The sequence below is a fragment of the Xyrauchen texanus genome, chromosome 47 (genome assembly GCF_025860055.1).
Source record: "Xyrauchen texanus isolate HMW12.3.18 chromosome 47, RBS_HiC_50CHRs, whole genome shotgun sequence".
NCBI lineage: Eukaryota > Metazoa > Chordata > Actinopteri > Cypriniformes > Catostomidae > Xyrauchen > Xyrauchen texanus.
This window is the reverse complement of record NC_068322.1, coordinates 7,911,871-7,939,307: the sequence shown is the minus strand read 5'-3', so window position 1 is coordinate 7,939,307 and position 27,437 is coordinate 7,911,871. Positions and strand designations below refer to the sequence as shown.

General features: G+C 39.2%; 1 protein-coding gene across 1 annotated transcript; it reads left to right on the top strand.

Moving 5' to 3' along the window:
* The first annotated feature begins 922 nt into the window (after positions 1–922).
* On the top strand, positions 923–26,937 carry LOC127639091 (UPF0606 protein KIAA1549-like). Its single transcript, XM_052120933.1, is given in 21 exon segments — positions 923–1,046; positions 9,537–10,865; positions 11,945–12,033; positions 12,153–12,327; positions 12,594–12,724; positions 12,896–13,082; positions 13,201–13,260; positions 14,539–14,693; positions 14,772–14,946; positions 15,680–15,951; positions 16,414–16,619; positions 16,714–16,841; positions 17,658–17,672; positions 17,760–17,986; positions 18,612–18,841; positions 19,806–19,947; positions 20,026–20,379; positions 20,476–20,528; positions 21,210–21,337; positions 21,416–21,570; positions 21,842–26,937. Coding segments are annotated over 21 exon segments (4,563 nt in total). The 3' UTR covers positions 22,070–26,937.
* The last annotated feature ends 500 nt before the right edge of the window (positions 26,938–27,437 follow it).

Here is a 27,437-nt window from a genome sequence, read left to right as displayed (position 1 = left end):
TATACAAGATGACCGGGAATTCTTCATTTTGTAAATTTGTATGTACATGTATACCCATTAACCGCTGTGTTTTCATCAGAGAAGATTCCTTAAATTGATAACATCGATTTTCTGTATTTGTGACCGAATTGTCATCATGATATCGGGTGTGTAAAAAGGGGCGCGCGCGCGAGCCGCATCCGCGCGGGATGCATCTCAAAATGACAGGTAACGAAAATGGCACCATGCCATGTACTTTCTCTTTCTTTAAATGTCAATATATCATTCAAATATATCATAAATATGTTACATATGAGTTGTGGTTAAGATGATGGATGCAGCCTCTACGAGGCTCCTCCCCCCTCCCCAATGACCCGGTGTTATCTGTATGAGCTTAGTCTGTTCCTATACCACCCTTTTCCCATCGGTACCGTTATGCATCTGATTCATAAAAATGCCCGTTATCTCTAGACCGGTTTGATATGATGCGCGTGATATTAACCTCAGGGGATCCTTGGCCCGCGCAATCCAATGATCTGTCATTATAACCTACATTCCCAGCAGTGTGTAGTGTTTGTGGAAATATAGGTTTGCATGCCATTGAGATTAATTAAAATAACCCTAATACGGATAATGCATGTGTAATAGATAGATGGATGGATGGATGCAATAAAGATGCAGAGATACAGTATAACCAAATATCCAAGGCATGTTGGCAGTTTTTTTTTCTTTTTCTGAGAATCAGTTTTTAAAAAATCCATATTAATTAACAACATGTCTGAATATTGGGGATTACCATGATGAGCTCTCTAACCATATATGTTTTTTCCCTTCCCCATAGCAATGTACAAAAAAGGAAGGATACCGAGCGGGAAGACCTGCTGCTATCCGGGAAAAATTTTATCAGGGTCGGATGGCATGTCTTGAATAAGAAACAAGCAAAATGGAGAGCTCAGGTGCAAGGATTGTCCTGAGAGACTCATGCCGTCTGCTTGGATGTTGCACGCTTCTTCTCGTTGCCGTGATGTTGGTGGGCTTCACGGTGACATCCAGAACACCTGTGGCAGGTATCTCATCATGCATATATGCCTAGACTGCCCTGCTGAGGGGAAAATCTTCTAAAACCAACCTAAGATGTTTAGCTGGTCTTGGTCTCCCAGCCTGGCCTGGCTATTCTGTTGGCTTGTTTTAAAGGGCATTTTGGCACTTTTCAGACCATTACAATGTTTTTGGGGCAGCTGTGGCTCAGTTGGTAGAGCGGGTCGTAGAGCGGGTCGGCCACTAATCGCAGGATTGGTGGTTCGAATCTTGGCCCACATGACTCCACATAACCGAAGTGTTCTTGGGCAAGACACTGAACCCCAAGTTGCTCCCAATGGCAGGCTAGCGCCTTGCATGGCAGCTCTGCCACCATTGGTGTATGAATGGGTGAATGTGTCACAGTGTAAAGCGCTTTGAATACCGTTAACGTTAAAAAGGCCCTGTATAAGTGCAGACCATTTACCATTTTTATCAGAGTGGTTACAGAGTTTATGAAAGGAATTGGCTTTCTTATAGTGTGACAGAATTTTCCAAAAGGTCTATTTCAGCACAGATGATTTGAGCGTCAGAGAAATAGGCATTTGTATGAGTGAGTCTATCTTTGTGTGAATGATGTGTGTGGCATTTAGAGCTGCCAACTGAAAGGGATTCGTGGTGTAGCGTGTGTTTGATTGGCTTCCAAGTGATGAGTATGTGCTTCTTGTGGTGGTAGGGATAGTGAGAGACAAAATATATTTGCCAGGCTGATTATTTGGCTGATATTTGTAAATTTTCAGTGTCATCAGCATCAGCCAACAACTGTGCCCGCTTAGCTAATAAACGAATTTGGTAGATCCACCTCCCGTTAGTTCCAAGAATAAGAACAGCATTGTCTACAGATAAAAATTCTGTTTTGATTTTTTATGTGTGTGTGGCAATTTTGAGGAAATATTGCATTAAATAATATCAGCATTTTGTGTATATCTCAATTTGCCTTTTATAACAGCATTATGTCCAGATTGATCTCACAGTGAAATCTGAAACTGTTGATTGACTTTTCTTTATCTAAGATCATCTGTGCTTATTGAAATTCGAATCACTGCTCCCAGTGGCCAAAGCGGTAAGTGTTGTTGGGCGTATAGGCTCCTGTGCTCCATTTTCCAGGTGAAATGTCCACAGTGGGGCACCAAAAGTGAGTTGTTAAGTGATTTGTTTTACTTTTATGCAATGAAGAGGAATGCATATTTTATAAAATGATTCACTGGCCACCTTGTTTTTTATATATTAGCATTACTATCAGATTATGAGAAACCCTTATTGGTTAACTGCAAGTGTTTGTGTGGGACACAAATAGTTTGAAGTCTAATTCAAGTCTGTGATTTGAAATCTTAGACTGATGTTCGCTTGAAATGAAATGCTGATTAAACATGGTGTCTCTACAGATCACAAACAGTAGGGTTATCTGTAGTTTCCCTTTCAATTGTTCAGTTCCTCGAAATCTGCTGTGGTTGTATTTGGCTGACAGAAGGGTGAATACTGTGTGTTTACACTGGTTACACATCCGCACACACACGTACTGATGGATCACTCTTAGATACACACAGACGTTCTCAAACAACCCATACAGATGGATGAGAGTGTTTCAGTACTCTCTGAAAGGGAGTTGTTAATAACTACTTAAATGTAGGTCTGTTCTTCACACAAAGCCATTGAATACCTTCAGAAGAACCTAACATTTAAAAAAAAAAAAAAAATCTTTATTAAGCATTAATCTGGATATTTATACTGGTTACCCTGCTTTTGAGGTGTTTTTTGTCCATTTTGGAGCTTGACTGTGCCTGGTCACTATGAACACCATGACCCTAGACATTGCACAGCAAGAGTATGGCAAATTAACGACATACAAGTTTGGTAAAATATTAGGTTGAGTAAATATTGACAACATTTTCGTTTTTGGGAAAACTATCCCTTTGATCCCATACATACACTCTATGTGTGCATAATGTCAGCTCATTAGGAGTTATACACTCACATGGTGAGCATTACTGATGTGATGGAAATGTGCCCAATGTTGCAACAAGCCCTCCATTAAAGTCATTTATCTTCATGTGTCTGTGCCGAGGTACAGTCTGCTTATTGGGTTGAGGATTGGAGTCTCTCTCTCTCTCTATCTTTCTCTGGCTCTGTGGTATCTGATGCTTGGTATTGATGATTGGATTTAGTAACATCAAAGCTAAATGGACGTTAGTCTGAAATAATTTGCTGCTATTCATAGACACAGTCTGTCCTAGGTTTTTACCATTATTCTTTCTCTTCCTGAATCTGTGTCAGTAGAATTGGTATATATGTGTGTGTGTGTGAGCTGATTCTGTCAGTATGAGAAATGCCTGTGAGCTCTCTGTGCTATGTCTATAGCATACTGATGAAGTGGTCGGCATGTGACATACTCCTGCATCACACACATGCAGTATCACCATGGAAACACCTTGCCTGACCACGCCACAGAGCCATTCACAGTGTAGCACCCTGATATAGTGTATATGTGTATGTGTGTGATGTGGTTCCCCTCTCTTTCCCCTGTGAAATTTTGTGTTCTCTATAGGGCATACTCTGAAAGTTAACTAAGACAGAAGTTAATTACTGGAGTTATAGTATTTCATGTTTTCCTCCCCAGAGTGGTTTTGCTCACAGTTTCAACACATGCATCAGATCCTTCAATTTCATACAATGTCATATATGGTGTTAACAATTAGAGGTCGACCAATAGTGGATTTGGCTGATACCGATAGGCCTAGCAATGTGGTGGAAAGGACTGATAACTGATAATTAATCAGCCAATAGTCTTTCAAATCAATTTATAGAATGTTGAAATATTGCCTTAGTTTTCCATACTATGGCAGGCACAGACACAGAGGCTACAAGAGTTTCAAATGAGTAGTCCAGTTTATTTTTCAATCGAAATCCCAATAATAATCAGAAAAAAATCTGATTTAGTGCACAACGTGGGACTTTTAGCTATAAGCAAGTCCAAAACACACCGGGGACTCTTATTTTGAAATGACGGTGACTTTGCATTGTTACAATGCCCGATATTATGTATTAACCAAATAAAGCTTTTTATAGCTTATGCTGTATATTCACTAGATGAAGGGATTTGCATATATATATATATATATATATATATATATATATATGTATACATTTACATTTATTCATTTGGCAGGCGCTTTTACCCCAAAGCGACTTACAAAAGAGGAAAACATTTGCAAATCATCTTAAGGAGACATTTGTACGAAAAGTGCCATACTACAAAGTTTCACTTGCATCAGAACAGTATTCAAAACAGATTAAAGTGCAACAAGAATTATTGTATTTTTTTATTGACTGGTTAAGTGCTCATGGAAAAGATGTGTTTTAAGTCTTTTTTTGAAGACAGAGAGTGAGTCCGCTTCACGGATTGAGTTGGGAAGGTCATTCCATCAACGTGGTACGATGAAACTGTAAGTCCGGGAAAGTGTTTTGGTGCCGGAATTTCACTGGCATTTTTTCAAAAGTAAGCTAAGTAAGATTGGGCTATATGTTAGTGTTCCAAAAAAGCAAAACTGAAGCTTTTCTCCTAGTATTGTGTATTTATTTTTAATTTAACTTAACTTAAAACAACTTTGTGCACAGAAATTATGTTTTTTTTAATTGTGGGCTAATTTCATGACTGCCGTCTATTCATCAGGCTACCGATTGGGGTAAATTCTGTCATGTGACACTATATTTATGCGTTAATGCCTATTTTCTAGCTGATGGAAATGCAAATTATTGTAAACTCTATGTCGATACTTCAAATGACGTGAAAAACTGGTTTGGAAACATTCCCAGTTTTTCGCCTCATTCGAAGTATCGACATAGAGTTTATGCACTAGATTATTATGTTCACACTTGTGAAATTTAGCAATTATTTGCATTTCCATCAGCTATATCAGTAAACGTTTTGATGCGTTACACTTTTTGTCACAATAAACCCTTGGATGAAAATGTAGTTAGTGATAGTTTTTTATTTCACCTCTAGAGGCCACTGTTATATTGTTCTAACTGTAGAATCCTCCCACGCCAGCCAGAGAGGAACAGGGGCAGGGATTGATTACTGACCGGGCCAATGGGGCCAGTGCCCAGGGGCCCTTGACTACCATTGGCGATCCCCCTGCTTGAAAACCCATCAACAATGAAAACAGAAACCAGTATAAGAAACCAAACTCTTTTAACGATTTTGTTGCATTTGTATAAAATAAACAGTTACGACTCATTTGTATAAAATAAACAGTTCCGACTCAAACTTCAGATTGAATGAGTTGCTGTCAAAACTGTTGTAAAATGGTAATAAACACACACCTGTTGCTGCACATTCTAACTGAAGGCTCAGTTATTATGTTACTGTTGTCACCATTTTATAAAGCAATAAACATGGTCATGGAAGACATTTATAAAATTGTGTTTTCCAGACCTAGAAAAGTCATAAAATCTCATAAATTATGGAAAATGTTCTTAGTGAATTTATATATTTTTTTTTTTCTCTGCTCTGCAATATTTTTATAAGCTAGGTATTGTTCTTGTGTAAAGAAACACTTTGAATCAAAATTATAAAAAAAAAAAAATCTGTATCAAGTAATCACAAATGCCTGGATGGATCAGGGTAAAGCCATTGAAATTCATTAGTAAAATAAACTGGGAACCCTGTACAAGTTACACAAGGCCACGTGTTACTGTGATTTTATCACATTTAAAGGAATATTCCGGGTTAAGCTCAATCGACAGCATTTGCGGCATCATGTAGCTTATCACCAAAAAATAAATAATACAAATAAATCCAACTCGTCCCTCTTTTAAAATAAAGGAAGAAAAAAGCTACATTTGCTGTATTTGGGTTACAGTGAGGCACTTATTGTGCAATGGAATCTGTAAACAAAATACTCACTGTTTCAAAAGTGTAGTCACAAGACGTAAACCATATGTGTGTTAACAGGATTTTTGGTATGATGGGTCAAAATAATAGTTCTTCTCCTGTGTAAGTCATTATACATATTTTGGCATGTTTATTCATGTGTGGGTTACAGAATTGCCCAGACTGAAGCAGTTATCACATGGTACCTATTACTTTCTTAGGGCTGGTCAGGATAGACTAATCACAGTTCCTTGTGATTACTAGATAGGGATTACCACGGATACCATTCCTTTGAAATAATAGATTTAAACAATTATACTTGTTGTGTACATACATCTTAAATCTGACAAAAAGCATCCTGTGATATAAATGAAGCCCAGTTGAGTATCCGGCTGTATCAGCCATGTAGCGTTCCATGTTGAAGAAACTTTTATGTCCCATAACACACAGACATTTACTAAAAACATTTGTCTGCCAATGGTTGGTGCACAGCTCCAGAAATATCTCATTTTAGGTGAATTGTAGTTATTGTCATTATGACTCACTATATAGATGGATAGCTATTTTCACAGAAAGTGTTTTTAACAGTTTGAATAACTTAATTCTTGAGTTTGGAGTCATTTGACTTCAGTATTGGAGTTTAACGCCTCTTTCTGTCATGAGAGGAGAATTAGTGTTTTCGGTCATTTGTCTGAAAAGGTCCATATTTGTTATAAGCAAGGTTGGCTTTCTTTGTCTACCTCTCTCTCTGTCATCGGTCAGCATGACACACTGGCCTACTAATGTTACTCACCTGTCCTGTATATTGTCTCCCACACTGTGCCGTTCAATCAGCCTCATTACCCACAAACCTAGTGTTCTAATTACAGGACAACTCTTGTAACAAGCCACCATATGACACTCTGCTTGTTGAAGTAAGCTATAGAGTCATATATCACATTTGCTGATATGATTTTTTGCTTAGCTGTTGTGATTTCAGTCCTTAAACCACAATAGACTTGTTATCAAGAAATGTTGATATTTGTGCCAGAAAAATTCATTAATTGTGTTTTTTTATTTATTTCTTTTGAAAGGTTATACCTACTCTTTAACTTTCAAGAAATCATATTTTTTTCATTGCAACGTACCCAGACTGTGACCACCATAGTTAATAGTGCATCCCTCCCAATATTTATTTATATTATGGGATTTTCATTGGCTGATTCTTAAAGGAATAGTTCACCTAAAAATGAAAATTCTCCCATCATGTCTGATCATCTCCTCATGCCATACTATATGGGTATTAATTACTTTCTTCTACTGAACACAAATGACGATTTTTAGAATAATATCTCAGCTCTGTAAATCCATACGATTCAAGTGAATGATGGCCAGAACTTTGAAGCTCATAAAAGCACATAAAGGAAGAATAAAAGTAATTCATAAGACTCCAGTGGTTAAATCCATCCATCAAATCGTCAGAAGCTATTTGAAAGGTGTGGGTGAGAAACAGATATATTTTTAAGTCCTTTTTTACTATCAATCTCCACATTCACTTTCTTCTTTTTTTTGCAATTATCACTCTTATCTTGCATATCGGCACCTACTGGGGAGGTAGGAGAATTTGTTTTAAAAATGGACGTAAATATTGATCTGTTTTTCACACACACTTATCATATCGCATAAAACATGGATTAAACCACTGGAGATGTATGGATTAATTTTATGCTTCCTTTATGTCCTTCTTGGAGCTTCAAAGTTCTGTCCACTGTTCATTGCATTGTATGGATCTACAAAGCTGAGATATTCTTCTAAAGATCTTTGTTTGTGTTCAGCAGAAGAAAGAAAGTCATACACTTCTGGGATTGCTTGAGGGTGAGTAAATGATGAACTATTACTTAAATGTATTACCCCAATCCTAAATATGGGGTCACAGTCTCAAAAAGTCTTAATAATTATTGTTAATACTAATTCTAACCCTAAGCCTATTTTTAAATCCCATTACTGTAATTTCATATACTGACCAGTGGGGATTTCTTTAAGACTGCAAGGGAAGCTCAGCTTCCCCTATAATGTCAAAAAAATAATGGTCAAATATGTACTATTGTGTAAACAATTTATTGACTAAAATGCGTTAGAACACGTTCATCTCGAAGACGAGTTCGTTCAGAATCAGCTACATTACATATAGCAGGTCGGCTGACTCGATTTACTTCTCATACATTCCCAGAAGCGTCAGTGCATTTCCCTGTTGAAGCCGAAGCGTCCATTGACTTCAATGGGGCTGCTCTGAACAGTTTTTTTCAGTGCTCGAAAATAGACGGTTATTGGATAAATGCTGCGATTATGTCCCGCCCACGGATGCTCAGCGTCTCTGGGGGTGAATGAGGAGTGGGCTGGCCCGGACTCCGGGCTTCCGCGTGATGATTGGAGGATCTGTTTGATTGACAGCGAATCTGTACTATAAGAAGTCACTGAAGCTATTTCGCGCTCAGTCCCATCGCAGATTTCTCAAGTGTAGTCGAAAGACAAACTGCTGCAACCTATTTCTTTATATTTGTTTGGCGAAATTGCTAGTCAATTTGCATAATACATTTCACACAATTATACACCACATTCCTTGTTTCAGTTTTACCAAGTTTAATATATTTTGTTTTAGAGCGTTCGCTCGCTCGCTTCGTTCGTTCGTTCGTTCGCTTCATTCATTCATTCATTCATACAGTAGGCTAGGCTAGCGTCGTACGGGTGAAACTGCGCACGATGGCAGACGGTGCTAATATTGTTAACCTGATTTTGGCGAAGCCATTTGAAAGTCTTCCTTACGAGGAAAAAATTAGAATTAAACAGCAGGGCAGATCAACACCTAAGATTGATTTAGTGCAAAAAATAGGGTAAATAAGTTTATAATGTAGGCCGAAAATGAGCTTCCCCTCTTTGAAAGACCAGCAGCCGCCACTGATACTGACATATTCTTAATAGAAGTGTACATATACTTAAGCAATATACTTATTACATTGTATATATTTGAGATTTTATTAAATACTTATAGTTGCAATATTTAGCTTAACAAGGCAAATGTATGTGTTAGCAAAATGAAATGATTTCATGTTTACTGTAAAATATGTTACTTATGTTTTATCCATATGGCCTGAAAGACTTTTATGTCTTTGCTTGCCTAAATATGATGTTTTTTTTTGCAACATTTATTTTGCATTACACAGTAAAACTGTTTTATCCAATAATATGACTACATACAGTATATTTATCCTGTTAATTATACAAGTAGTAAGTCATTGGGATGCAAATGTGGCACAAATGGCACAGTCTCTTTAAAATGATGCAATAATTGTTCAAATGGGCACATTATAGTGACTATTGCTGGTTTGTGTTAAACATTCATATGATTTAAAAGGTCTTACAGTCAGTTAATACTCCTCCTGGGGCTAGTTTTTGTCGAGATGTTGTAAAAATAATGGTCTGTTAGTTACAGTCTGCTTTGGGCTTTTCCTACATTGTGTGTTATGATAGATTTGGATGAAGTATATTATCAATCTATCCTTCTGATGTTTGCAAATTCTGCCATCCTACTGTGTTCTTACACTCTTGTTTTTCCTTTATTCTCCTTAAGTGGAGCTCCCATCCAACATGTCCAGAAGAAGCCTCAATCAACTTCCAATAAGAACACGTTCACCTCCTGCCTTATCTTCATCTTCATCTTCCGAATCACCTCAACGTTCTGAAAGAACCAGTCATCCAGTTCACACGCCATTTGGTGCCAAACATCCCATGTCCTCTGATCACCATAACAGTGCCTCCAGCATAGATACAACTCCTTCACTTGGCTCCGAAGGATCGGGTAACCTAGGAGATGGGGCTCAGGGCATTCACCTGCTGTTACGCCCACCAGACCTTCTAACACCCAGTCAGATGCCTCCTATCCGTGCGGACAGAGCACCACCTACTCCAGCCCCTCCCACCCGGGTGACACCTGAAGACCTGTATCCCGTTCATTCTGCTGAGATGGATTGGGGTTCTGGGGACTATTTGGAAACTCTTACATTCATGGGATCCGAAGGGGAGGAGTTTTCTCTGGTAACCACCCTCCCTACGCATGGATACGATCCGTATGATGCTTACGATGATACTACAGGCAGCTACAACACAGCGTTCCCCTCTCGTCCCATCTTGCCTCTTTCCTCTAGAGACCTCCAACCTAGCAGGACAGTAAAATATGTGACTGACTTAAGGACTGCCCACCCCACTGATCCTCGCCTCCCATTGGCTCCTGACTACGCCAACTCACACGATATGAATGATGACCTGGATTTTGATTGGGCGGAGCTTTTTCCGATTGAGCCAACTGAAATGCTGCTTCCTGACATGAACAGTATGGAGTACTACAACACATTGCAAGCCAAAGAGAATGCTAGTATTGCGAGAAATAGGACGCATCACGCCCACCCTCACATTACCCCAACCCACACTACTGTGGGAGCCACACACACACCCACTGCCACTTTGGGAAAAGTCCCGGATCATACTACTCCTCAACCCGGTCCACCAGTTACCCCAACTACACCCCAAAAACCTACTAAGCCCCCATCAACAACTTCCACCGATACCCAACGACCCCCTGAAGTCCGCTTGACACCTGAGAAAGGTGTTCCTTCCATACCCACTCATGTGGGTAAAACCCGCCCAGTGCCGACCTCCCCGCCTCCACCTGGCACCTCAGAGGGTCCAGTAATACAAGCTGTCACACTGAAGCCCCCAACTGCTACAAAACCACGTACTACTGCCAGAACTACAACTACAGTTAAAACCACGACTACCATGAGCCCCACCAGCCTCTCCACCAAAAGTCCAAGCTCTACAACCCCCAGAATTCCTCTGTCCATTGCACCCCGACAGTATGTTTGCAACATCACCAAACCAGACATGTACCTTGTCAGAGTGGGTAAGACAACAAAGCAGTTTCATTTCATGAAATAGAGGGGACTCTCTAACTATCAGTTCTTAATTCTGATAAAACTCTAAAGGGATCATAGTATAATGAGAAATAAATTTTCCTTTTGAAATAAAAGAGTTCATGGATGCTTTTCACACTACAGGGTTTTGGAAAGCAAAAGTAAAGGAATGCAAACTACTTTTTGGTTACACTTTTCACCAACATCAAAATAAAAATGCCTCTATTACGTTTCCACAACTTTCAAATTAAGAAAAAAAGAGAACGGTGGATTTCAACAACGTGAAGGTGGCAAATTTACTCTCTCAGCAGCTGTATTAAAAACCTCATCGCATCTGTGGTAACTCGTTTTTTAAAAGTAATTTCAGGGTAATATAATATAACGTTATAAATTTACCCTAAATAATAAAAAAATTGCAAATATAAAAAATGTTTGCTAGATTTCTGGTGGTAAATAAGGCAGAAACACCTCATCAGAACTCATCAGAACTTTCAGAACTCAACACATCCTCCCTTGTTCAAAAATACCATTTATTGAAGCTAAGCTGCAAAAACATCTCGTTTCGAACTTTCACACATTTCTGAAGTAGTACAGATGAATAGTGGGACAAAATAAATAAATTCAAATATATTATATGGCCGCTTTAGAAATATAGATGTTTACGGCATAGCTCATCCATTAACTTGTTTTTAATCAACATCAAACAACAAAAAATCATGAATTAATTTGTTATGGAAAGTGTATATTTTAAATGATTTAACAAGTTTTTAGTCACATTTTGCATTCACTAATTCTAGTTTTCCTTCACGTTTTAAATGGCCCTGTGGTGTCGAATGAAACTTTTAAAAACAAAATTAAGTACCGGTACAAAGATTCAATGCAGCCTCTCAATTAATATGGTCATAAAAGTGTGCATGCATGATAATTATTAGTTATATTAATAAAAGAGTTAGCAAAATGTGGTTTAAAATAGTTTAGATGAAGTATAGCATGTCATCACAGGACATGTAAACTACTCAAAAATAAAATAGTCAAAGCATCTCTCATGAACCTTTCTGTGATCCTGCAGGTATGCCCAGTGGTTCATCAGTGGCATTTGCCAAAGCTCATGTGCGGGAGATTCTTAGACGAGAGTTCAACCGATCTGTAGAGCTACAGGTGAGTATCATTTCAGATCATTCCGGATATAAAGAACACATCTTTTCCCAAATTCCAAGAACCACAGCCATGCATTTTATTTTTTAGATCAGTGAAATTTATCTATGCAATACATTTAGGTCCTCAAGGCCCCGCCCAATTTTATCTTCCGGGCAGTGTCTGGTCCACTGGTGTACACTGCTGTGTCAGTCATCAATGCTCTCCGCCAATCAGCACACAGCACTTCCTCCTCCACCATTCTATCTATCACACCCATATATGCAGTGCCAGATTATAAACATCAGGTTCACACAGGTGAGAGAAAAACCAAACACTGACCGTCACCAATAAATAAGCCACAAACAAAGTGTACATAGAGTAAATTGAGTTAAAAAAAAATTAATAACTTTTATTTGGATCTATTATTTTAAAATCCCTCAGAATTATAATGTAACTTTATGTAGAATGTAGCTTTTTGCTGATTGTTATTCATCATCTCTGCCATTCAATTAACTTTGATAATGTTTAAATTAAAATCTCATATGAGTGTTATATAACTGTTTATCTCATATGTCCTGCAGTGCTACAGTTTGTACCGAGTCATGTGGACGTGCGTCTGTGCAGCTTCAGTGAGCGTGTGGAGAAGGGGCTGCTCATGGCATACGCGGAAGTGCGCAAGCGTTTGCAGGAAAATGGAAACTTCACGGTTTATGTATGTTTAGAGCTAAGAGTGCATTAAAAATTAAACACAAACTGCTGTTGTACGATTAAAGGCTTGTGAACAAAAATGCAGTCTCCTTCAGATGTATTATTTTATGTATTTCAGATATTCCAGTTTTGTTTAGGTGTTATAATGATAATGCTGTATAATTGTTTTGTCTAGATTGTGAATATCACTAGCAGCCTTCCTAAAGGCCAGCGTCAGCAGAAGGCACCGGTGGACATCACCTTTGCTGTGCGTGATTCCCAAGGATTCCTGACAGGATCAGATATCAGTGGCCACATGAGGCAGCTCAGCGCAGTGGAGTTCAGCTTCTACCTCGGTTTTCCTACCCTGCAAATTGCTGAACGTGAGTCTATACATAAACAGACATATACTGTATACACAATGGCTCTTTGTCTGTGGGAAATTTCTCATAAACATTATTTAGTATTGCTCATAATATCTTTTCCATATTTGTCTTGCAGCTTTTCACTATCCCGAACTGAATGTGTCCCATCTGTTACGTGCATCCTGGGTGAAAACAGGTTGGTGATCTGTGTTTAAGTGTAGCTTTTAGACAGTTTTGAGGTGTAACTAAGTGGTAGCGACACTAGGAACTAAAAAATAAAAGGTTTTCAGTTTGAAAGGAACTCTAGTGAAGGTTTTTCAGTAAAAAGCTACATGTCTAAGGAGTATCAATGTCTATTTGCAATAAAAGACAATTAAAGATTATCTTTGTAATGTTGTATTGCATATGCAACTTTACAACCGAGTGTATTGAGATAATAAAATGTGTTTACCCAAAATATTCACTCTCTCTCAAATGCAGTTTTGGAAAGTCTGATTGATTTAAGTAAGTCAGTTTATTCAGATGGTTCGTTTAAATGAACCTGGTTTCAAAAAAATGTATTCACAGATTAGTATGTATTTCTAGCTAACTACTTTTTCAAAAGGGTAGCTTGAATGTAGTTGAACTACTTAAAAAGAATAGTTCACCCAAAAATAAAAAAATCTATTTACTCACCCTCATGCCATCACATGTGCATGACTTTCTTTCTTCTGCAGAACACAAAGATTTTTAGAGGAATATCTCATCTATGTTGGTCCATACAATTCAAGTAAATGGTGACCAAAACTTTGAAGCTCCAAAAAGCACATAAAGTCAGCATTAAATGAATCCATACGACTCCAGTATTTTAATCCATGTCTTCAGAAGCAATATGATAGGTGTAAACAGACCAAAATATAACTCCTTTATCACTGTACATCTTTCCAATGCAGTCTTAATGCACAATCATGATTTCAAGCTCGATTACACTTCCTAATGCTTGACACATGCGCAGAGTGCTAGAAGCCACTAGGAAGTGTAATCGAGCTTGAAATTATGATCGCCAAGGAGACTGCTGATGTCAAGATTTATAGTAAAAAAGGAGTCATATTTTGGTCTGTTTTCACACAAAACCAATTTGATCACTTCAGAAGACATGGATTAAACCACTGGAGTCATATGGATTACTTTTATGGTGCCGTTATGTGCTTTTTGGAGCTTAAAATGTTAGTCACCATTCACTTCCATTGTATGAACCTACAGAGCTGAAATATTCTTGTTCTGTGTGTGTTCTGCAAAAGAAGGAATGTCAAACACATCTGGGATGGCATGAGGGTGAGTAAATGAGAGAGTTTTCATTTTTGGGTACATTTTTCCTTTAAATTATTAGAAACCTTTAGCTTGACAAGCTACAATAAAAAATAAAAAAACAGCTTCCCAGACAATGGTAGCTTTAATGACAGAACATGTTTCTGATGATCCTTCTTTTCTCTAGTGTTGCTGGGTGTGTTGGATCAGCGCGTGAATGAAAGGACCTTTCAGGCCAAGATGGAGAGGCGATTGGCCCTGCTGGTTGGAGAAGGAGTTGGACATGGGACTGGCAATCGACGATGGAGAAGAGCCACTATTATTGGCAACAACAGTGTACAGGTAGAACATTTCCATAATTTGTCTGTCCTTCCCATATACCCTCTTGTGTAAATGGATCCCCCTGATGGTGTGTCTCAGATCGTGCGGACATCTCGTATGGATGGGCCGGAGTACCCTCTGGAGATGGTGTATTTTGTGGAGGCGGGGTCAGAGAGACTGCCAGCTCAGGTCACTGCGGCCATGCTCAATAGGCTCAACCTTCAGAGAGCTGCTATTGTACTGGGCTACCGGGTACATGGAATTCTGGCTACACGTGAGTTGAATTCAGTTATACATACATGTGTACATGCTGTATAGCAGGAGTGCTCATTACGTCGATCGCAAGACAACCAATGGTTGATCTCATTAACAGGTCAAAAGGTAAAGGGAGCGAGGCCTGGGTAGATAAGTGGTAAATATTCTGGCTACCACCCCTGGAGTTCGCTAGTTCGAATCCCATGGTGTGCTGAGTGACTCCAGCCACGTCTCCTAAGCAACCAAATTGGCCTGGTTGCTAGGGAAGGTAGAGTCACATGGGGTAACCATGTGGTTCGTTCTCGGTGGGGTGCGTGGTGAGTTGGGCGTGGATGCCACAGTGGATGGCGTGAAGCCTCCACATGCGTTATGTCTTCGCAGCATTGCGCTCAACAAGCCACGTGATAAGATGCACCACAGGTTACCCCATTCGGATTTTAGTTGAATAATAAACTGCATCTGAGGGTTTATTCATTTAGGAAACTTTGTCTGTGCCCGTCATAGTAAGGAAAGTATAAGATTTTTTTTTATATTCTAATTTTAAAAACCATCGGCTGATTAATCAGTTATCAGCCTTTCCCACCACCTGAGTTGTTGGTATCGGCAAAATCCACGATTTGTCGACATCTACACTCTAGCCAGCAAAACAGAACTCTCTTTTGACAAGTCTTGACACTTTCTACAAGATTAAAGCAAAAAATGGGCTTTGTTGTCTTACCTGAGTCATATTATTTTATGTCACTCTGCTTTAGCGGTGGAAAAGCTTGCTCTGCCACCCTCTGAGACTCAGCCTAGTAATGTTTGGCTGATCGTGGGGGTTGTGGTTCCAGTGCTGGTGGTCATCCTCATCATCATCATCCTCTACTGGAAGCTCTGCCGCTCAGAGAAGCTGGAGTTCCAGCCAGACACCATGAGCACCATCCAGCAGAGACAGAAGGTGCTCACTCATAGACACTACATGTAAAGGAGGCTTGTGTCTGCATGTGCTCATTTTACTCACCTGTGTCAAGGGCATTTTCAAAAAGTGGACTGCTTTGGAACAGCCATTTAAAGCGTTGTGTAATTTTTGCGATTGGATCATATTTGGGTCATATTCTTTTTCTGAGCTTTGATGGATGCGTGGGTGCCTGGCACACACAGGAAACTAAACAGACAAGGCTTGGGAGTATAAATGATATTATTTGGAGAAAATAGCTTTTGCAAATTAAATAAATATGCTATGAGAAATTTTGTGTCATATTCAGCTATTTGAAAAATAGGCTTTATCCTATTTCTGGAGCTTGTGCTGTCTGTCGAACACTCATTGGAAAAACTATATTTGATGATTTAATTTTTGCATAGATGGTGTTACTTGTTGTGAAAATATGACTTCTTCTTGACAGATAAAAATACATATATATGGTTATGGTATATACAAATAGAAAACAATTTCAGACACAAATGGCACCGTTTCTCAGAACGATGCATTTACTGTTTGTTTGTGTAGCTGCAGCCTCCAAGCGTAAAAGGCTTTGATTTTGCTAAGCTTCACCTGGGCCAGCACAGTAAGGATGACATCATGGTAATTCAAGAGCCCGCCCCTCTACCGCCTTCTGTTAAAGAAGCCACGCCCTCCGAGGGCGGGGAATTGAACACACCCAAATCAAAGAGCTCGTCCACAAAAGCATCACGCGCAGCACGGAGGAGGGGCAGGTAGGGGTCTTTCTGTGATCATGTGTTGTGTTTTGGATTGTGCAAGCAGGGATATAAGATTTTTTTTTAATTAAAGTACTTGTGTGTGTTTCAGATTGTCTCCGTCTGATGGAGATTCATTAGGAAGTGAAGCATCCAGTGGCAGAGAATCAGCCGAGGAGAGCACCAGACCTGCAGTGACACCAAGTGACAGTAAACCCCAACATCGCAAGAGCAAACATGGTACCATACAACACCAACACACACACTAATCATAGAAAGAGTTGGGAACAAAGATGCAGATTTTGCTGTATATAACTACCATAATTAACTCTTAAGGGACAATTCACACCGAATCTGTCCTTGTGCTTAAAAAAAGATGCAGCCCCACAAAAAGAACAGACTGTCTCAAGACATGTTTTTAACAGATGAAGTTCTTTTTAACTTGATACGGCATCTAAAAAATGTGATGCTTCTGCATGAGACACTGAAAAAACAGTGAGACGGGGCCACACTGAACAGCCAAAGCTGTCCGTATAGCACATGCTCTTACTATCATTTTCTGTGTAAAACTATAGCCAATATTACAACTTCGTTACCATGATGATGTAATGTTAACAAACACTTAAACAACTGTAAAATATACAATTTAAATTACAAACTGTAAAATTACAATTTGTGAGTTAATTTTGAATTCTGCTTTTTTTTTTTTAAAAGGAGGGACGATTAAAAATTATTCTTTGTACTAATCAACATTATGCTGTCGATTGAGCTTAACTTGTATTGAACCCGGAACATTCCTTTAAATCCATGTCTTCAAAAGTTATATGATTGGTGTGGGTGAGAAACAGATCAATATTTAAGACCTTTCTTACTTTAAAAGGATCCAAATACACCTTATGTGTGTAATATATGTTAGAAAAAGTTGCTTTGGAATGATTTGTGATGTGAAAAGAAATAAAGATGCTCTACAAATAAAAATGTAATTGATTTGATTAGAACTGATTTGAATTTAATCTCCTTATCTCTCTCTCCCCCACTTATTCCATTGGTTGCCAGCAAAAAACAAACTTGGTAAGCTTTATCAACAATCAAATTGATTGTCCTTGCATTTATTTGTTTGCAAATGCATGACCTTTGACATCTGGCCTTGATCTTCAGGTGGTCATCCTGGCAGTGGTGCAGATGAGCAGTTGTCCTCCTCATCCATATTTGAGCATGTGGACCGTCTCTCCAGAGGCTCATCCGATGGAACACGCAAAGTGTCCAATAAGATTCAGCTTATAGCCATGCAGCCCATGCCGAGCCCATCCCCTCATTCACATAACCAAGCCCTGAGTCCCAACCTAGCGGAGAAGATGCCTGAAGAAACAAAGGTCAACTCTGAGGTCAGTTAACTCCTCTTTATATACACAAAATCAGTGTATAAATAACAGGCTTACCCAGTGCTTATACCCAGTGCTCGAATAATATACTATAAAAACATACACACAACTTTAAATGGCATTCAAGATGCATATAATTTCCATAATATGAGACATTTTAAAGTAAAACAGAATATATATCAGGACTTAATTTTTATCCATTAGGATTTGAATGAAAATTAATTTACTCACCTCAGTCACCATTCACTTTCTTTGCATCTTTTTTTCATACAATGAAAGTGAATGAACATCCATGAGACTTTCATTCTGTTTAACATCTCTCTTTGTGGTCCACTGGATAATGAAAGTTACATGGGTTCGGAACAACATGAGAGTGAATAAATAATGACATAATTTTTGTTTTTGGGTGAACTATCTCTATATGGCCTTTGTTAAGTTAGAAGAAAAAAGTTATTTCAGAAGTGAACTATTAATTTGGTGAAAGATGTTTTTGAAATAAAACATTTGTCATGCACAATAAGAAGATTTATTAAGAAAGTAAATAGGGTAAGTTCTGATTTCTTGTTGTCTTTTAGAAAACATGTATGACTTATTTCCTTTATTCCAAACTGTATGTGCATTGATGTAGATCCAGGTGTCCTTGAGGCATAAATCTGAGATAGAACATCATCGTAATAAAATTCGCCTGCGTGCCAAGAGGAAGGGCCACTATGAATTCCCTTCCATGGAGGACATCATGGCTGCATTTGGCGACAGCTCCGAGCAGCAGCGAGTGTATCAACAAGCTCAGGAGCAGATACACAAGATTTTGCACCCAGGAGAACACACACACTCATCATGTGGAGAGCACCGCAAGAGGTCAGGACAATAAACTTGTTTTGTTCTCCAAAAGTTTGATATTAGTTTGTTGTAACAGTTAAAGGTCAGCAAGGAGGAGGCGGGAATCAGCTGAACAATAAACGTAAAGTTTAATGATATAAATTAACTTAAAACAACATATAACATAAAGGAACACAGACACACATGCAGTGCGGCAGCGTACGTCTCTCTTGAGCTGTCATCTCCGGCTCCCCCTTATCTCGCTCTCCTGCTGATCAGCTGATTCAGCACCGGCTGGCCACACCCTCCTCCACATAACACTCCTCCCCACCCGATTCAGGCCAGGGCGCCCCTTGACTGACCTATTCCCCCTCCCTCATCTCTGGAGGCTGCTCTTCCGGCCGTTCTGTCAACTGGTGGGAAAGGGTGAGCGAGAGACATACAGAGAGAGGCGAGAGAGAGAGAAAAGTGCCCACCGTTTCTCGGACACGCTGTCGCCCGGTCCTCAACCGCTCCTCCCCTCTGGCGGACGACAGCTCGCTCCTCCCTCGGTGGATGGCAGCGAGCCCTCCTACCCCTGTTGGATGGAACCACTCCTCCCTTTCTCTGCGGACGGCAGCGGTTCCTCTGGCTCTCATCGGCCAGCAGTGACCCCTCCGTCCACAGGCGAGGACTCCACAACAGCGTATCCTGGCTAGTAATAGCAAGTAGCAAATCATGTTGTGTTAACATCGATATGGTTAGGAAGGAATTGGTTGTAATTTATTCATTTTCGCCATGGCAAGGCTTTGTAATGCTGTGATGAAAACTAAAGGCTATTGGCTGAATAAAAAAGGGTCAAGCCATTTGATATGTCCTACCTCCTGTTTAAATAGGGATTATGTCAAAACAGGTAAGAAAATGTTGCTAATCAATTCATATAATAGCAACTTTAAGCTTTGGAAGGAAAGTGAATAGATTTTGTTTAGGATCATGTTTTTTTAATGTTTGTTTGTGTGTGTAGGTCCAGAGGTCGACACTCTCCCAGACATAGTCAGAGACAGAATCTGGGTGGTAGCGGAAATCTAAGAGACAAAGATTGCCTCATTTCAGATGGGGACGCCACATACAGGAAGTACCCAGGGGTCAACAATGTAGCATATGTGGTAGGACACACACATGCACGCATGCTTTCATCAAACTAAAACACAAACTAATCAAAACTTCTGTTTTTCTTCTGATAGTCTGATGCAGACCAGCTCCCAGATGCAGGTAGCCCCTCCCCCACCGATGAAGTGTTTTTAGACCCTGGATCTCCGCCTTCTGGCCCCGCACCTGCCCCACCCACTTACGTCCCACCTCATCCAACCATCGAAGAAGCCCGGCAGCAGATGCACTCCTTATTGGATGATGCCTTTGCGCTTGTTTCGCCCTCTTCTCAAGGAAGCAACGCCCCTTTGACGTTCACAGGAGTTACTGCAGTCACTGGAGTTGGAGAAGTCAGCCCTGGTCTACCTTCTAGCCCGTCCTCACGGCCCTCACGCCAGTGGGGTTGTTCGTCTTCTCCCGCTGCCCCTGCACACAGTCCTTTCTCAGCGGTGAGTTACTTTATTTTGAGCTGTGTCAGTTTCATACACATTCAGTATGTAGTTACTGTAGTTAAACAGTGTGGAATTTCTCTCCCTAACTTATAGAGGTATGCCGAGTTAGGACTGTCTCCCATGTCAGTTCAAGGTTTGCTTCAGAGGTGAGATGGATTCTGGAATGTGTTGTGGGAAAAAAAGTTTTATTTATGAATTCACTTTTAAATGTAAATTGATGAACTAGTACAGAACCTTCCAAAGGTACGCTCAGTAACTTTTTTGTTTGTGTCATCTTACAGTGACAACTAGTGGCTTGGATACAGCATCATTTAAAATCAATAGTTTTCAGTTGCAGATGACGTTGTAGAAATTCAGTATTCATAGTCAGCCATGATTAATTGAATCTAAGGGTGAAAGTGTCCAATAAAAGTTTGGTTACAGAGATTCAGCCAGTAGTATTCAGCTGGTCATTTGATCTCAACATGGCAGCCCCCATGAGGGCATGCTGACCCTCTCCGTGTAGATTTAAAGTGCTTTAATAAGGTTACTGATATAACTGGAGTCTTCATCTCATGTGAGTGGTCACAATTTTATACATATGTTTCAGAATTACTAATATATATAAAAAATGAGTGAGTGCACCTTTAAATACTGAAAAACATGCAGCCATGTCCCATTTTGTCTACAAGTTTGACAGACTTTTGTGTTGATCATATTGCAGTGTCAATTCTGTTATTCATATCATGCAAGTGCTTATTAGGAGTAGAATGGCTGTATAATCATTACTAATTGATTAAGTGTCAGATGTAATATTTACTCAGCAGATTGTCTGTATAAATTGACAGGCAGGCGCACAGCTCTGGGTATCTTGCGTCAGGAGAGATGCAGTCAGATCCTGGGTATTCCAGCAGGGAGCAGTATGGAGAGGAGCTTCCATTGTCTTCTAGGCCACGACCTTTAGGGGGCAGCACAGGTTAAGGGCTTTTGAGTTTATTTCACATGCGTTTAAGTGCAGTTTATTCTAGATAATAGCAAAGTGTTGTGTGTGCAGGTGCACAGTTGCATCAGCTAACACAGGTGGGTTTGTCAAGTCGAATTGGACTGTATCCTGGTGTTGGCCGTAGTGTATCGGGACCGTCAGGATCAAGCTGGGCCCAGTACCGCTCAGATGAAGAGATCTCTAGACCAGGGTCCAACAGAGATGCTGTGAGTCAAACATTAATCCCAGTGGTCTCCATCTCTCTCTCTCTCTCTCTCTCTTTATATATATATATATATATATATATATATATATATGCTCTGTCGGCAGTCTCACGTGCGTCAGTTTTCACATGTTGAAAATGCAAATGCAACTGTGTCACACAGTTTAAAAAAGTACTTATATATATATATATTTATTATCTATACCTTTAAATTTAGTTATAGAACATTTCCTGAGTTTTTAATTTCATGAATTCTTTCTCTCTATATCTCACAGATTTTGACATTCCCAGAGTATTCCTCACCTGTATTCCAGATGCCCAGGACAGCCCTCCAGGATCCATCGACACCCCAGGCCCACCTGGAACCCTCTACCGCTGGGTACATTGCCCCTGAGGAGCATTCTCTACCCCCTCACTCCTCCGCCTCCCTCATAAAGGCGATCAGGGAGGAACTTCAGAGACTTTCTCAGAAACAAACAGCTGTTGCCAGCTACCACAGTTGAGATAAACCCAAACCCCAGTCGTGGGTAACTTGCTTTTGCATCTGTTAGCTGTGATGTACCCCTGAAACATCCAGAATCACAAATTCTAATAAGGCTCCATAAATGAGAAGCTGCTTTACATGAACCGAAACCAAAATCGTATGCCGGAAACATACATTTTGTGAGTACATTAACGTAGATGCGAAAGTTTGGCCAAATTGTTGTCATTGAACATAATTGCGTGCGCTCTTGCGTTGCTGTGCCAGAGACAATGTCGACTTAAACTCATTCTTTAAACTGGTGGTCCACCATGGATAACAGTAGTGTCCCTTGTGGCAACCCTGAGAATGAATTGCGGTAAGGGTGCCTACACACTAGGGAAAGCTCAGACGGAGTGTTTGACGCATGTTTGAGTTTGTCCGCCTTTCTTTTTTTTTATTTCATAGCGCAGCTATTCCCACCTTTCCAAGATTTTCCTAGGTCAACGCATGCTTTCAACTTTTGGTCGCATGATGGAGTTTTCACTGTCAAAAAACCCTTGCGTTTTCCCTCTCCGTTCTTCTGACGCACCATCCCCATTGAAATCAATTCATTCGTAGCGTTCTCTGACGCTGTGTAAACTCTAGTGTGTAGGCACCCTAAGAATTACCACCTGATACATTTTGCAATGCAACAATGCACAAAAATTGAGCTTGTGGTAGAAGCGATTGTGTTCTTGTGTAGAGCATGTTTCAGGCCTACAAATTGAAGTACGGCTGGTCTGTTACACATGAAGAAATGCCACAAATCTTCCATACTATCATAGCCAATACATCCACAATTAAAATTTTACTGCTGATATGCAGAAAATGAACTTCAAGACTCTCTCTTATATTTCACCAAAAAACTGACATCTCTCGTAACAATGACTTGTTCATACTGTTTAGAAAATAGACAACGTTGCCCCATATTCAGACTCTCAATATGCATGCTGAGAGCTGTGAACTCTCCATACTTATTGCTGACTTTTGATAATGTGAAAATCCCTCCCTTTCAATTCCATGTCTGTCAAAGTGCTTCCTTCAAATGGATCATCCTTGTCTCTCCGAACTTCCTCTGGTGCTAAAAATCATTTCTTGCCTCCACCCCGAAAACTACAAAGTGGCATCTTTACCTCTCGCCTTTTGTTCTCTCGCCTCTTCCCTGTTCTCCCATTTATTCAAGATGGCTGATCAAGTTAAAACATGTTCTCTGTTCCAAACCCTAGTGAGCTGCCTACAGAGGCAGTATTTTAAGGCATCATATGCATGCTACCAACACCTTGCTTTAGCCACATTCTAAGGCAGCATCACATGTGTCCTTGGCTGAGAAGACAATTGCAGAATGCATTGCTATGATTGTGAAAGAAGTTTCCCACACGTAGACGGCATTCCACGTGCCGTCTCTACGCCTGGCTGGCGATTATGTAAATTATGCTCACACCTGAAAATCACTGGAAAAATCAGCTAGTGTGGCTTCGCTTGACATACCATCTAAAAAAATTTTGTTCACCTGCACAATGGTCAAAGACGTCTGCCTAGTGCTTGTTTACATAGCAAATCCATTGAAAATGGAACAGCACCAATGGACGGAACAAGTGTTCGGTATGAACAGCCCCCTAGAATACAGCTGCCTATACAAGCAGTAGGTAGCATGGCAGCTCACTAGGTTGTGGAACATGGTCTTGTCATAGTTTTGCCTTACATTTGAGCTCTGGGTACTTTAGACTCTGCAGGGGATGGAAGGAGAGTTTTGAATGTGTTGAGAAATTGCTCTCTGTTAGTGATCTGTGAGCTTTTGTGCTTGCTTGTGTGTTTTTGAACTGGAACTGTTCAACAAGTGGCCTCAACTGCCTCCAGAGAAAATATCTGGCCTGCTGCCAGCATTGTTCCCATCCTGATAACATCATTGCCATGTCTATCATTACCTCCTTATGTCTACATCAAAGGAGAGATATCAGAGGTATCAAAGCAAGCATTCATGATACCAGTGTGTATTAATTTGAGCTCTTTATGCTAGTGATTTATGAATGTGTGATGTCCAATCGGTTTGGTGTCTTTTTCAAGTATGTCTGGAGAATTTTCTCCAGTTTACAGATTTATACATTTTTGCACATGTTCATCTTTGCACATTGATCATGTTTATGATGGAAGTCAATCAGTTCAAGAGTTTATTGTGGAATAGAGAGAAAAATATATACATATATAAAGAAAGATAAAAGTTCATATTATAAACAAATCATCAATCACACATCAATATCCAATATATATTTATATATATATATATATACACACACTGGCAGCAAAAATGTTTGAATAATGTACAGATTTTGCTCTTATGGAAAGAAATTGGATATTTTCTTTGCCAAAGTGTCATTCAACTGACCTAAATGTGTAGTCAGGACATTAATAATGTGAAAAATTACTATTACAATTGGGAAAAAGTGATCAGAACTTCTTAAACTACTTCAAAGAGTTCTCATTAAAAAATCCTCCATGTGCAGCAATAACAGCTTTGCAGATCTTTGGCATTCTGTCATTTTGTCCAGACACTCGGTGACATTTCACCCCACACTTCCTGCAGCACTTGTCATAGATGTGTCTGTCTTGTCGGGCACTTCTCACACACCTTACATTCCAGCTGATCCCACAAAAGCTCAGTGGGGTTAAGATCCATAACACACTTTTCCAATTATATGTTGTCCAATGTCTGTTTCTTTGCCCACTCTAACCTTTTCATTTTGTTTTTCTGTTTCAAAAGTGGCTTTTTCTTTGCAATTCTTCCCATAAGGCCTGCACCCCTGAGTCTTCTCTTTACTGTTGTACATGAAACTGGTGTTGAAGCTGTCAGCTGAAGACATGTGAGGTGTCTCTTTCTCAAACTAGAGACTCTGATGTACTTATCCTCTTGTTTAGTTGTACATCTGGACTTCCACATCTCATTCTGTTCTTGTTAGAGCCAGTTGTGCTTTGTCTTTGAAGACTGTATAGTACACCTTTGTATGAAATCTTCAGTTTCTTTGGCAATTTCAAGCATTGTATAAACCTTCATTCCTCAATGATAATGATTAACAATGATTGACTGATGCGTTTCTAGAGAATGCTGTTTCTTTTTTTTGCCATTTTTAAGACATGCCAGTCTGTTGCATATGGTGGCAACTCAAAAACAAACACAAAGACAATGTTAAGCTTCATTTAATGAACCAAATATCTTTCAACTGTGTTTGATATAATGGCAAGTGATCTTTCCAAATTAGCAAGTTAGCATGATTACTCAAGGATAAGGTGTTGGAGTGATGGCTGCTGGAAATGGAGTCTGTCTAGATTTGATCAGATCTTTTTTCAAATAGTGATGGTGTTGTTATTTACATCAGTAATGTCCTGTCTGTGCTTTGTGATCAGTTGAATGCCACTTTGGCAAATTAAAGTACCAATTTCCTTCCGAAACAGCAAAATCTGTACATTGTTCCAAACTTTTGGTCGCCAATGTATATATATATATATATATATATATATATATATATATATATATATATATATATATTGCATATTGATATATTGACCCATTTAGCAAAATCTGATTACTGTATATGTTAGATTATATGTTAACCATATTAGATTGGGTTTATTTTTTATTGTTATAAAAGTACTATGTATTAAAGATGTTGGGAAAGTGTTGCTATGGGACATTTAAAAAAAGACCAAATCACTGTTGAGGCATATAATTCCTTTAGCTTCGTAATTCAGTAGGCACTCTAAATGTGTTTTCATGTATATGGTCTTGTGGATTTGCACAGAAGTATTGTAAAGATTGCTTTAAGGTCATGTGCTAAAAGGTTAAAAGATTTAAAAGCCTTGTTTAAATTTGTTGAGTGAGTGTTTACATTTTTCTTTCTCTTTTTTCTTCTTTACTAATTCTCTTTTCTGTTTTCCTCTTCTTAACATTTTTCTTAGTTATTTCCCCCTGTGTTCATGTCTTTTTTTGGTTTATATTTATTTCCTTCCTTTCTTTCGTTCAAGGCCTTAAATCAGGATGCATGTGAAGTGATGAATTAAGCTTTAGTTCTTCAGTTTATTTTGTGAGTTAATATCTTGATGGGCATGATTATAGTCTTTAAGAAATATTGAAAATCTCCATAGAATGTAGCTGAATATGAGAGACTACTATGTAATGGTTCATGAGACTAAACAAAGCAAAGCACAGAGAAACCGTCTTGATCATCACTGAAAAAAATAACATTTTAAGTATTTTGCCATTTATAAACCTGAATAATATTTTTGAAAGTATTTGACTATCAATAGTTATGAGTACAATATATCATATAGAGTATGAATATGTAAATGGAATTTAAATATTCAGTATGTAGTCCACAGATGACCAATAAGAGGCAAGCATCATTGGTAGACGCCCCCTTGGTAGATTGTACAAAGACCAACTGGGAATATTTTCATTCGTTTGTTGGCATTATTTGTTTGCTTCTATTTTAATCTTGCAGATTCCTTAATTACAACTGTACGCATTCATAAAAAAAATTATGTTGAGGGGATATATGTTAGATTTACAGTCACTAATAATTCACAGTTAACATGGTGCTACTTAACATACGTGTGTGTGTGTGAGAGAGAGAATATACCTCCCCGTGTCCCTATGAGGACGACATTAGAATGTAAAATAACTCTAATTTTAAACTACATTTTATTATTCACTTTTTCATTGACATCATATTTGCGATCCCATCATGAAGGGATACATTTCTCATTATATCTATCATTCTTTATTGTTTCTTTCTCTCTTGGTCTCTGCAAACTGCATCCCAATAGTTGATGTTTAATATCTCTATATTGTCGTGTATATTAAATAATAAACAATGTGCCGTCAGTTGAATCTGTCTCTTTCATGTAAACCAATAAACCTGGTGGCAGCAGCTGCTGAATTCCAAAAGGCAGGTGATGACAGCAGAAGATAAATCCCAATGTCAGCTCACAACAATGAGGGGTGGCATGCCACAAAATATGTCAGTTGAGATTCAGAAGAATCCTAGGGGGAGTTAAACCAGAATGATGATGTATAGCACATGTTGAACCTTGAGGCGGATGTCTACAAGAGCAGAAGAACAGGTCGGGTTCCACTTCTATCAGCCAAGAGCTGAAAGCTGAGGCTGCAGTGGGCCACCATTTGTTTACATCAGCAGGTTTGAGGTTCATCAGACCTATGTTTTTCCAGTGTTCAACTGTCCAATTTTGTTGAAACTATGCCAACTGCAGCCTCAGCTTTCCGTTATTGGCTGACAAAAGTAAAACTTTATGAAAGGATCTTAGTTCATGGGCAATGGAGTCAGGAGACAACGAAGCAGCTTCACACACACACAATC